This window comes from Bombyx mandarina, chromosome 15 (genome assembly GCF_030267445.1).
Source record: "Bombyx mandarina strain Sakado chromosome 15, ASM3026744v2".
Classification (NCBI taxonomy): Eukaryota; Metazoa; Arthropoda; class Insecta; order Lepidoptera; family Bombycidae; genus Bombyx; species Bombyx mandarina.
The window spans coordinates 10543806-10557200 of NC_143221.1; the positions used below are offsets into that span (position 1 = coordinate 10543806).

Here is a 13395-nt window from a genome sequence, read left to right on the forward strand (position 1 = left end):
TTTCAGGCTCTTCTAAAAAGACAATTGAATTATCAGCAAATTCACACCATTTTATAGAGTATTATTTCATTTCAACACCAACGATTGCTTTATCTCACCTCTTTGAATTACATATAATTTCATCCCATGCAGAATTTAGTTTTTATTCCGCTCCGTTTCATTTTTCATAAACACACACCGGCTTGGTTGTTGTTACTAAAAATTTGGCTGCATATGGTTTTGTACCCTTCGTCTGTCGGATGGATAAACAAAAAATAAATGGTAAACACCGAATCAGCATTCACAATATTTTACTAAAAGTACATAACTGAACCTTTCTGAAAATTATCAAAAGTACAAAAAAAGGAAGGAAAATGTTAGATAGACCGTCGCTTATTATCTTATATTTTGTTTTATGTACTATTAGCTGCTATTTTTGTGAACATTATTGCAGCGGCGCCGAAAACACGTGTAAAGAAGATAAAAATAAATATAGTAGAGGTAAAAAATTCTTCCCCATAAAATCACTAAGTATTATTAAAAAAATCAATTTCGTTCGAAACGTATATTATTTTATTGATTTCCTTTAATTGGCAGATGGCTGAATTATCTCATGGCTCACTGAAGTACACTGGTTACTAGAGTCCGTAAATATCACACCTTTAATGCCGCTAAACGCACTAAGAAACATGAGGTCGAAATCCCTATTATGTTTTAAGACGCTCACCCCACCCTCCTAATAAATAATATTTAAATATAAATCTAATAATTATATTTCTTGCATTATACTTACAGTATATTGTTGTGAACAGATGTAAATGAGTGGACTTCTAACTTAAAGAATGAAATAAAACGAGCCTTAGAACAATATGCTCCTTGCAAGAAAGAAAATTGTAGCTGTCATAGATCAGTAATTGATAGTGATCTGGCTCCATACCAGGATGGTATAACCAATGAAATGTTCATCTCAGCTCGAGCAAAGGGTACCAAGTACCAGGTATTTCTATTTAAAAAATATGTCCAAGGACTTTAATAATAATAGTCTGTTTTTGATTAATAAAATAATTGAGTGTAAGGCACTGCTTCCCAGTCGTTTATTTTGGGTATCAGTAACCACATACAGCTTCCCATATAACTCCTTAATTCGGGTGGCAATTTTACACGCGGGGGGAAATGTCCTACTTTTATTCCTTGGTGCACAATTACTATTTCAATACATTGTGGCTCACTAAAACTGAAGAAATAGCATAATGTGAACTTTTTGAGTGTTGAGTAACATGTGAACGTCATCATAATATGGCCAGACAACCAATAAAGTGGACCAACAACCTGGTCAATATAGCTGGTAGGGACTTGCTGAAAGGCAAGAGATCGAAAAGAATGGAGTGCATTTGAACCTACACTAAGTATTTGGCAGGCACAGATTGAAGAAGACAAAATGTGAATGAAATGATGTGTGCATAAATTTTTATATACCCATGTTTGATAATTATTTTTATAAAAGGAGAACAAGTACCCATACCAATATACATACTTACTGCACAGGTATACTTTTCAAAATTAACCTTTATTAATTAAATTTACAGGTCATAGATGGCAAGTTGTACCGAGAGGAAAATTGCCATTTTCCAGCCAGGTGTGCTGGTGTTGAACATTATATGAAATCTTTGAATTTAAAGAAGCTATCAAATATGGAAGTATCCATTAATACTAGAGATTGGCCACAAGTTAACAAACTTTGGGGCCAAAAAAAAGCACCAGTGCTCTCTTTTAGTAAGGTCAATTATTTATTATCTCATTAAACCTGTGATTTTCGAGAATAAAAGTATGTGAGTGATAGTTTGAAACAATAAAAATGTTCTTTTCTTACATTTCAGACGCAAGACTATTATGATATTATGTATCCTGCTTGGAGCTTTTGGGAAGGAGGGCCAGCCATAGCACTATACCCCACTGGTATAGGACGATGGGATGAACATAGAAAATCAATTTCCCTTGCAGCCAAAAAGTATGACCAGTAATTAGTTTTATTTTATTCAATATAACTTTTAAAACATTTAAACATTTTAGAGGAGAACTATTCCCAAAGTTAAAACCTTTTAAATTACCCCCTGTGTAATGATGCACAACAATATTACTGTAAATTTATATTTATGGGATTCGAGCCCTATCATTAGGATCTTCTAGATATGAATATGTCACATTCTTTACAACAAGAGTGGTAATTATGTTGTAGACCACTCCATCATTACTGCATCTCCACAAGAAGTGACATGTATATACCACAAGATTTGAACAATTCTTCTTATGTATGTACCCATATAGAGTCTCATTGACAAGGCCACAAATGCTGCATAATAATAAACATGTTGTAAAATTAAAGTAATCATTAGTGAAACTCTTGATCGAAAGTGAAAACAAAGAAATAACTTTATTTTCTGTGCCAAGTATAAATAAATAAACTTCGGCAATAAATATAAAAAAGACAAACGTAAATTCTAAATTCATATATGGATTTATTTTTACTTTGGTGGCTACGCATGGTTCAAGAGTATGAACCCTACGGCAACATGCATTTCAGTTTGATGAAAAAGGTAGTTCTTATTACAATACATTAGAGATTGAACTCAGGTCTCCAGTTTGGTAACAATAAGAACATTGTTCTATGATTATGATGACGATAATCACTAATTCCAAGGGAACTTCTAATTTTTCATCAAATGCAATAATAAAAAGTATTTTTTTGTAAAAACAAAATATGCAGTATGTATGTAAAAATTCGACATCTGAAGATTGAGCGTTTGTTTTTTCTTGACAAAACTAATAATTTTCAAAAAATATATTTTTAAATATAACATTTAAATAATTTAAAAAAAACAACTCATGTAAAAAAAATCGTACATCCCGGAAACAACTCTAGTAATTTGGATCTAGTATTTTGGATTAGTGATTAGTGTTTGTTTTTTCTAGACAAAATTAATAATTTTCGGAAAATATATTTTTAAATTTAACATTTAAACAATTAAAACAAAACAACTCATGTAAAAAAAAAAATCGTACATCCCGGAAACAGCTCTAGTATTTTGGATTAGGTTTGGTTTTTTCAGTTTATAGTTAATGTCTCTGAATAAACAATTTTACATGCCTTTGCTTTAAATGCCTTTTTTAATTCAAATCTCTGAGGTAATTTTACAAACATTCATTTTTATTTATATATTACATTTATCTTACAAAAATCATTGATTCACAGGAGCCCTTGGGATAAGAAAAAAGCAAAAGCATTCTTCCGGGGGTCAAGAACTAGTGAAGAAAGAGATGCTTTAATATTACTATCTCGTTCTAAACCTGATCTTGTAGATGCACAGTATACCAAGAATCAGGCTTGGAAGTCAGATGCAGTATGTAACTTTCTAAAAAATAATATTACATATAATGTATACTGGGCAGTCTTAGCTGCTTATGGCCATCATAAAGTTTAGGATATACTATTTAAATTATTTTTAGTTTCTTCATAATGTGCCAATTTATTATACTTACCTTAAGTTACTGATTGTTTTTACATTAACCATAGTGATTTTATTGTCCTGGATAATTTTACGGCTATCTGGTATAAAGTGATTACCACAGCCCATAAACTCCATACTCACTGCCGGCATCCACCTTATGCCTAAGCGTAAGATCGAAATATCAATTGTATAATAATTACACAAATTATAATTTTGACGATCTTGATTTATATTAAATGTTGCTATTTCTTCATTAAGGATGTTATTTCTGAACCAAAGTACGTACATATTTTATTAATAAAATTGGTATCTGACCGTGGCATTTGAACACCGTCATAATGTAGTTTACATATAATGACTATTTCGACTTTCCAATTAAAACTTATTTTATGATTGCTTCATGGTAAAAATATTTATAATAGTAGGAATACTATTATGCATAGGCAAGTTTCTACTCACAATAATATCGTAATTCAAGTTTTTAAAAATTTTAATAGGAGCAGTAGAAACTATATTACATCTAATTATTAATTACTGGCCTATGTACCATTAGTAGCAGCATTATCTACATACCATTATGCACATGTCAATATATATATATATAACTCTTAAAAATTTCAGGATACACTATATGCTCCTGCCGTCTCAGAAGTGTCCTTTGAAGATCATTGCAAATATAAATATCTGTTTAACTACAGAGGTGTAGCAGCTAGTTTCAGATTTAAACATTTATTTCTATGCAAATCCTTGGTTTTTCATGTCGGTGATGAATGGCTAGAATTCTTCTATCCGTCACTGAAGCCTTGGGTGCATTATATACCAATTAGCCCAAAGGCAAGCAAAGATGAAATTCAACAAGTCATAGAATTCTTTAAAGCTGAGGATGCGCTTGCAAAGGAAATAGCAGATAGGGGATTTCAACATATTTGGGAAAACTTAGATGATGATGATGTGAAATGTTATTGGCAAATATTATTGAAGAAATATTCAAAATTAATAAAATATAAAGTTGTAAAAGATAAAGATCTGATAGAAATATAATTTCGTATCAAATTTGAATTGGTTTTCATTTATTGTATGCATAAACATCGATTTCTTATAACTACTGGCGCGCCATGTATGTACGCCGTACCGTGACGGTACTATGTCCGAAATCTGGATTGAGCACTGCAACAAAGCATACAAAGAGGACATCCTTTTTTTCTTTTTTTTATGATTGAGAGATTACTGGTGGCCTGGAGGCTTTTCTAGTTTCACAAATACAGCTGGGCGAGCAAGGGCTTAACCAGGAGTGGTGGGATTGGCTAACATCTCCCGAGCGCCTCCAAGGGAGACCTATGGTAACCGTACTCGTCGAACTCTACAAAGACGTCGACGTGCAACCTAACCCATGCATCAGTCCGCTGAGTTTCCCGCCGGATCTTCTGAGCGGTCGCGATTCCGATCCGTTAGTAGATTCATTCGCGAACCAGTTGCTCTCGAGTTGTTAGGTCTCCCAGGTTTCCCAGGTAGACGAAGGTAAGTGGGTGAGTGGTTACCGTCGCCCATGGACTTCAGCAATGCCAGGAGCCGAGCCAAGCCGCTGCCTACCGAAACACGTGTTATCGAAAATCTCAATGCCGGATCCACACCGGACGATCCAAGGCGCTCCGAGCGCGCGCGGCATGGAGCGCGCTCCACGGAGCGTGAAGTGTAGACGCACAAAGGGGCTTCAGTTGCTTGGCGCGCGCGGTCTGGACGATTTAGAATCGCGTGATCCGCCTTTATGGATAATTCGGAATGTATCCGTTTAATTTCCCTATATAGGGAGAATAAATGTTTGATTTGCAGTCATTCGTGCAAAATTAGCTTCAGCTCCATCATCAATTAACTCTTTGTAAAGTCGAGTCCTATATTCCAACCCGTTTTTAAAAATTGTTTTAACCCAATACTGTCTTTTTCGCTTTCGTAATTTTTGCCGTAAATATACAAGTAAAATGTAGCTTAGTGCTGCTACGGCTATTCGTCGCCGTCGTTGGACGAGTGACTCCATAGCCAGACAAAATTCAACTGATTCAGTATGGATCGGCAGGAGCGCGTTGGAGCAGCCAGTCAGGATCGCAAAAGATTGCTGTTGGATCAACCTAGAACGATCCACGCATCACGATCTTGGATCGCGGAATCGCCAATCCATTTTGGATCGTCCGGTGTGGATCCGGCTAATGTAAGCAAATTAAATGACAGGTATTTTGAAATAAAAACAGATTCGAATGATTAATATACTTTTATTTATTTAATAAGAAATTATTTTTTATCCATATATATTTTTGTTTGCAAATTGGAAGTCAGTTGATGTTCTCATATAAAATGTTATCATTACTATATTACCTTACAGTGTAAATATATTTTTGCATACATTTTATTGTATTATTATTTTTCTTCCCTGATAATTCAGTCTTTGTGCTCTTTATCAGTCTACATTGGGTTCAAAAGTACATGTCATAAAAACTGTAATTGCTATTACCAATGATACGTGACCAAGATTATTTTTGAAAAATAATCTTGCGACACGCTTTCCAATTACTGTAAAATCGTTATTACAAACTAGTTAATAATATTTGAAAATGATTGCATTTCGTAAAATTTTAACTGATTACACAACATCTGACACAGCACTGCAAATACTTTATAAACACAAATAATAATTCATTTTTACGCTTACATTTAAATTCTCTATCAAACATGATAAAATATTTTTTAACAACGACACAATTATATAGTGAACATTAATTTAATATTAAGTATCAATAACGGCCATGTGTGTTCTATGAGTTTTATATAAAAAAAATTAAATATGAATAGACAAGGGACACAATGACACATGATTCGCGTTTTGTTTGTCCGAGTTTCGGCAGGGCCCCCGGTCACCGTCCTCTTCGAACCCGTCGCTTGCGATGAAGGGCTCGACGAGCGAATTAACCCATAGACACAGCCCACTGAGTTTCTCGCCGGAACTTCTCAGTGGGTCGCGTTTCCGATCCGGTGGTATATTCTGCGAAGCACTGCTCTTGCTAGGGCCAGTGTTAGCATCACTCCGGTTTGAGCTCCATGAGCTCACCTACTAGTTAAGGTTACGCTGAAATAGCCTCTCAATAGCCAGCTTAGGTAGGAAAAAAAAAGCAGGGCCGAGCAATATGAGCGTAAAAAAAGGTATACATAATTCGGGGGATGCAACAACAGAATCTCGGCCTGGGTACCAATGTTCAGCTACGGGGTGTTGTTTATAGGTGATTGTGTGTTTTTATTTGCCGCCCAACTTGCGTTCCAGCTGCTCGGCGATCGCCTCCAGGAAATCTTCGGTGTGTAAAAACATACCTTCTTTCGTGTTCGCCAATCCGTGTATACAAATAACCAAATCTTTTGTCATTTTACCGCTATCGATGCACTCGACGCACGCCTGTGGCCCAAAAACATAATTACAGTTCACATCAGCTATTCTGATTATATTACTCATATTGATAACGAGTAATGCTGACTTTATGATATTTGCTTGTTTGATATAAAAAAAATTGAGAAAGTATATTTACGTAAATTTCGTATCTTATCATTATCGTTCTTTTAGAATAGAAAGATATAATGACATTCTGCAAGTAAATATTTGTTTAGCAACAGCCATGTTCAAACAATTATATAACTGAAGCGTTCTTTTATGTCCCGTGTTTTTTTTTAAATTATGTTTACACAGTTGATCGGAGAAAAATTATGAAGATTATTGCAATGTTGTACTATGGTTCCATAATTAAACTTAAGAATTGTTTAAATACCTCTTCGAGGGCTAGAGCGAAGCGCTCCAATTCTGGAGTCCCGTCTAATTTGGCCCGGTGTGCAAGACCTCTTGTCCAGGCGTAGATAGAAGCGACCGGGTTAGTCGATGTCGGCTTGCCTTGCTGGTGCATACGGTAGTGACGCGTCACCGTCCCGTGCGCCGCTTCGGATTCCACGGTACGACCGTCGGGACACATCAATACTGATGTCATCATTCCCAATGACCCGTAACCCTAATCGTGTAGAACATTACGAGTTATGTGAATTCAATGTTTTTGGTAGGATACAAACTGCGGTATCTTATTACATTCGAGAACAAACCATTGAGCTATTTGACGATTACGACTTACCGACTCGTAACTAGGTCGATAATTTTTTGTTCGCTTACGAAGCACACGAACTAGATTTTTAAAAGCAACAGTGCATGTCATTTATGTTGTATACATTTAGGGCACAAATAGTCAGAATACATCAGTAACTTTCAATCAATACCTTTAGATAATTGAAACCAGTGGATTTATTGATAGGTGGCATTGAACCTCTGAGCTCTCAATTTAAAAGTACTCATGAGTGTGTTATATGATTTCGTAGATAAAAATAACGATGCGAGAACGAAATTTCGGCTCCATGTTGTTGTTCCCAACATATTCTTGGGTCGATTTTTTATTGTTCTGACACGCCCACAACAAGGCGTGCTGATGATAATACGTATAAGATACGTAGCTTTGTTTTTGTTACTCACATCATCGGTTTACCCAAAAAAAAAAATATCAGGCTTTTATTATATCCGGTATTATTTTTTATATTACGCGATAAGAACTATTTTAGTATTTGGAAACAAAATTTATAATAGATATTGTAAAACTGGCTTCCAGTGCGACTTGATAAGCGCATGCCAATTACAAATTGTACGAATTTTGCGTAAATTTTAAGCTAACGCTGTTATCACTCATACGGCAACGGATTAAAACGAAGTTATAAGAAACATCTTCCTTTATAATTTCCGCAATCCAACTGCAACTCTGCAGAGAATATATCTTGAGAAACCGGTTTTCGACTTAATTCCGAATGTCGAGCGGCCGACGCCCATAGAGACTACCTCTGAATATTAAATAGGACAATGAACTTTAAAAAATTAAAACCATCCTTGAACTTCTGTAGCGAACGCCCCTTTTTTCTCCGCGTTAACTGGACTATATATAGTGTGTTCAATATGACATTTCTTGGCGTAATCGCAAATATAGTCTAAATAAACTGTTACAAAAAACCATAATATTTTGATTTCACAGTATATTTCGGTGAAACCTAAAAGCGAAGACATAGTTCTAGCCCCCAAACTAAAAATGGAGTGTAAACGAAAACGAATTATACAAATAGATACATTTATACAAATAGATACATTTATACAAATAGATACATTTATACAAATTTAAACAACTTATTCGACCAGTATTCGAAATGCTACATTTCAGAATTTACGATCAAGAGAAGAGAATGTTAGATCGGTCAGACATTTATAATGTCAAACATTAATATTGTTATTCATGATTACTTTATAGTAGCAGTTTAATAAATATAATGTTTAGAAACCTTCGTATCATTTGTCAAGACTTCTCTAAGTATACAACACACGCTTTGCCGTGCAGCGAATAACTTTTTTTTTTTAAGTAACCTCTACCCTTTTATAAAATTGCATTGAATACAACCACGTCAGGTTTCACTGATATTATGTGATGCCAATAGTAAAAAGAGGGAGAAGTGGGCGGGGATAGGGCTCAGTATAGGTTGAGAGAAGGCTTATGTCCAGCATTGGACGACTATGGAAGGCTGATGATGACGACCACGGAACCCTAAAAATTGATCATAATTTATGGCGCAACGACAATTTGATTTTAGTTCTGCGGTCTATACAATACCCCATTTATATATTGTCCAGTGCAAATCAATACGTACCTGAGCAACAATATCGGACTGCACATCTCCGTCATAGTTTTTGCAGGCCCAAACAAAGCCACCTGATCCCTTAATAGCCTGTGCCACCATGTCGTCAATTAAACGATGCTCGTACCATATCTTGGCTTCATCAAACTTAGTCTTGTAGTCACTAAATAGTAAATGTCATAATATAAAAAAAAAAAAACAAAAAGCATTAAACATGTAGAAAAAAAAACACATTCTCAAATACCTCTGAAAAACTTCTTCGAAAATGTCTTTGAAACGACCATCGTAACGTTTCAAAATGGTATTCTTCGTGGACAGGTAGAGAGGCCATTTTTTCTGTAAAGCTACCTGATATAACAAAAGCGGATTGATTTAAGAGTTCAAGTCCAAAGTTGTGGTATTTGATAGCGACAAAGGCAAAAAACCATTTACCTGAAAACTGGAATGGGCAAAGGACCGAATCGATTCGTCGGTATTGTACATGCCCATAGCAACGCCTGGAGTTTTAAAATCATATAAAACACGCCTCTCAGTCGTACCATCTTGTGTAGTGTAAACGAGTTCAACCTGTCAATTGATATTATTAATACGTCGAACTGAGGAAAACCAGAATTACTTTTCGTATTTTATTTGATTACCCACCTTTCCGGGTTTCGGTACAACAAAATCTTGCGCCTTGTATTGGTCGCCGTGCGCATGACGGCCTATCACAATAGGTTTCGTCCAGCCAGGCACAACCCTCGGGATACTCTGACACAATATCGGTTCGCGGAATACTGTACCGCCCAAGATGTTACGGATCGTTCCGTTCGGACTTAGCCACATTTTCTTCAACTTGAACTCTAAAAAACCAACATGACAATAAATTCAAATAGGAGAATTGGGTACGTAGATGATACGAACAATTAAGATCTTCGATTCAGTAGTGCTAAGTAAATCTGTAGTGCTCATAGTGCTGCACTACGCATTATTATCACATTTAACTCTCTCCCTTTCTCTCCCTTACATTAAAACGAAACATGTTTTTTTTAAAGCTGTTTTCTTGTGATTGCCAAATGCATAAATGGTGCAAACAAACGTTTTTAATTCAAAATTGTACCTTCTACTCTTTGTTCATCAGGTGTGATAGTAGCGCATTTGATGCCCACATTATGCTTTAGAATGGCATGCGCTGAGTCGATGGTGACCTGATCATCAGTGGCGTCACGATGCGGGAGGCCCAAGTCAAAGTAAAGACAATCCACCTGGTAAGGATATCGTTCATGTGTCATACATTTTTTGACCAACCAAACGAAAGGCGCCGTATACTTAATTTTTCATAAAAACGTTTTGATAATTTTATTTCGATTTTGACGTTGTATCTCCTATCGCTTCCGTAATCGGTCACTGCTGATTTTTTTGTTTATTGAAATGCTCTCGACGATAATTTTGTTCTACTTCTTTTTTTATATTTCCCGAGTAAAGTCGTGCTTTTAATATTTGGATCGAATTTTGGCGTTACAGCCATCGAAAGCAGACGTTATATACATACATACATAGACGTTATAATCGCTCATGGACGTCACAAGGTAAACGTCAGGATCGAAGTTGTAATTTTAATATTATATTAAATATACAACGGTAGGCCCGCTCTTCAAAAATATAAAGAAAGTAAAGACGTGCGCCCTACTAGTAGTTTTTTTTATCTTGGATTTCGTTCGCGAGCACGTTTACTTAAAAAAAATTGTACTGGCCTGTAGTATTAAGCCCTTTAAACTCTGCATATTAAAGCATAAAATACAATCATAATTATTTAATTTTAGACTGTATTCTATTCATTTACGAATACCGTTAGTCACATGGACGTTAAACGTGTCGAAGTTCTAGTTGAATAACCTAATAATAGTCGATATAATAATTAGTAATAAAAAAAACAATATGTGCTTTATTTTTATTTCTCTACACATTAAGTAATAAATTTAATTGGCTTTTTGTTTCTATTATTTGTTATATAATTATATTATGTTAGTTGGCTGTTGGTTCTCCTTGTAGTAAATAAATATTTTTTGTTGTGAATCTATGCAAAAGTGAGTTTGTTTGTTATGCTTTCATGTGTTTACTACGGAAACAATTATCCTAAGCTTTTGCACATGAATTGTCGGGGATACAGAAAAATATAATTACAAACTAATATACTATACTAAAAGGCAAAATGTACATACTAACAGGAACAAGTTTGATCACAATTTATTTTATTTTAGACCACTTTACCATTTCAATCAACTCACAATTGCCTTCAATTGTGAGTGAGTACATCAATTGAGTTGATTTGTGTTTGTTAAATGCTTACTATACAAAATACATTAATTACTTGTTGAAAGTTATAAATTGATGGTTATAGTAATACTTTAAATTTTATTTATTTATGTTAGTTTGGACATTTTTTGGCCTACCATGTTTACATGGTTAATAGTCTGCAGGATTCACGACATTAATTTTACTACCCACCCACCTTCAAACATGAGGGTGAAGCCTCTATTGTATTTTGGCTAACACATGACTGTGTTACAGCAGTTATAGGCAGTATTTTAGTACCTACCCTCTTGATTATACAGTATGTTCTATCACCATAAATCAAACATAAATATTGTTACAATCATTCATGATGGAAGTTGATTGTGAAGTTATATTAAGTATATATTCCCTTCAAAAAATTATTTATCAAAAGTTTGTTACATTTTTTATATGAGTAACAAAGATATTTTGTCATGTTCATTTTCTAGTTCGAATATAAAAAAAAGGTTTTTAATTCACATGCTCTTTTACATTATTAGAAAAAAACATGCTATTTGCATAACTAAAGATAAAACAATTTAAAAATTTATTTATTTAATTTGTGACATAATAATAATTCTCATTAGGCTTACCTTAACATATGGAAATATCAGCCTCTCTTTGATCTTAGCCCAGATGATGCGTGTCATCTCATCACCATCCATCTCGACAACTGGTTTAGCAGCCACAACTCTCTTAGCAGTTCCATCTGCATCGTGAAAGTGACATTAAAACATTTCTAGGACAATTATCAAGAAGCAGGCTTCTGTATATGTTTTAATCTCCATTTAAGAAAGGAGAGAGAGACACACAGAACAATATATTAAAAAAAAAAACTACAATTACCTTAACTAACTTTCAAAAATTTAGTTTAAGCAAAACTAACATCTTGTGCTCATTTAATATACCATTTGTAGTCATTATAGCGAAACTTGTGGGAGGTCTATGTCCTGTAGTAGACATGTGTGAACTGATGATGATATTTTTTTCCTACTTAAGCTGTTGATCTTAAGAGACCACTTCAGGGTACTACTAGTAGTGCTAACTAGTAGGTGAGCTCACGGGGCTCAAACCTGACTGATGATGGTTATACTTTATTTTTATTTTATATCAGCATAATAAAAGAGCCGAGGAAATGCTAACTGTTACATTATTAAAGTAGCAAATAATGCAATTTTACTATAACGATAAAGACCGGCTTCTCAATTACTATTTGGTTATTATCTAACCAGAGTTCAAATTGACTTAAAACTTACAGTTTCTAGTCAGTGATGCAAACTGGTTTACACACTTTAGAATTTTTGTTGTACTAGTATTAGCCATGTTTCGATATTGTTCGTGTATTCGCCACTGCTCGTGATTACGTGGATCTACGACGAGTTCTCGCGCTTGCAAAGCTAATAATAATATGATTTTTTTAGTGAACAATACGCTTAAATTACACGCCGAGAACGGTCGTGGAACTTAGTAGGATTTGTTTGACTTTGACAGATTAACATTTTTTGACAGTTGACAGAATTTTGCTTACTTCAGTGTTTGTAGCTGTGAATTGATTTATTTATTAAACTAGGTACTGTTAGACAACTCAAATTCAGTGATACATTTCCGCTAGGGCTCAAATCCTGAAGTCAGAGAACACTAATAAGTATTTACGAACACGTATTCAACAACTATTTCTATCGTGAAAATTAAATGTTTTTTTTTATTGCTAAGATGCATGGGCCAGCTCATGGCCCACGTCGTGTTAAGTGCTCATCGAAGCCCATAGACATAAACCACATCAATGTTGCCGTCAGTCTTGAGACAAGATTTCTCAGTGTTTACAGTAATACGGCTGCCCCACCCTTCAAAT

At 34.8% G+C, this 13395-nt stretch overlaps 2 protein-coding genes across 2 annotated transcripts; one reads left to right on the plus strand and one right to left on the minus strand.

Moving 5' to 3' along the window:
• The first annotated feature begins 268 nt into the window (after positions 1-268).
• On the plus strand, positions 269-4544 carry LOC114247988 (O-glucosyltransferase rumi homolog). Its single transcript, XM_028181089.2, has 6 exons — positions 269-480; positions 792-976; positions 1566-1757; positions 1857-1987; positions 3230-3377; positions 4107-4544. Exons 1-6 carry the CDS (start codon positions 354-356, stop codon positions 4524-4526), a joined length of 1203 nt encoding a protein of 400 aa, XP_028036890.2. The 5' UTR covers positions 269-353; the 3' UTR covers positions 4527-4544.
• A 1189-nt stretch (positions 4545-5733) lies between these two features.
• LOC114247957 (isocitrate dehydrogenase [NADP], mitochondrial) lies at positions 5734-13032 on the minus strand. The gene is made up of 9 exons (XM_028181049.2): positions 12800-13032; positions 12137-12252; positions 10330-10474; positions 9873-10072; positions 9663-9797; positions 9475-9578; positions 9243-9393; positions 7289-7522; positions 5734-6921 (listed from the first exon to the last, which is right to left on the minus strand). The coding sequence occupies exons 1-9, from the start codon at positions 12864-12866 to the stop codon at positions 6766-6768; spliced, it is 1308 nt and encodes a 435-aa protein (XP_028036850.2). The 5' UTR covers positions 12867-13032; the 3' UTR covers positions 5734-6765.
• Between the last annotated feature and the right edge of the window lie 363 nt (positions 13033-13395).

Bases quoted from the DNA above. Each gene is read 5' to 3' on its own strand.
- LOC114247988 (XM_028181089.2), top strand. From the start codon at position 354: ATGTTAGATAGACCGTCGCTTATTATCTTATATTTTGTTTTATGTACT. The intron at 977-1,565 runs GTATTTCTATTT...TTAAATTTACAG, and splicing joins CAAAGGGTACCAAGTACCAG to GTCATAGATGGCAAGTTGTA. The intron at 1,758-1,856 runs GTCAATTATTTA...CTTACATTTCAG, and splicing joins CAGTGCTCTCTTTTAGTAAG to ACGCAAGACTATTATGATAT.
- LOC114247957 (XM_028181049.2), bottom strand. From the start codon at position 12,866: ATGGCTAATACTAGTACAACAAAAATTCTAAAGTGTGTAAACCAGTTT. The intron at 7,523-9,242 runs GTACGTATTGAT...CTACACGATTAG, and splicing joins AGTCCGATATTGTTGCTCAG to GGTTACGGGTCATTGGGAAT. The intron at 6,922-7,288 runs GTATTTAAACAA...TTTGGGCCACAG, and splicing joins TCGCTCTAGCCCTCGAAGAG to GCGTGCGTCGAGTGCATCGA.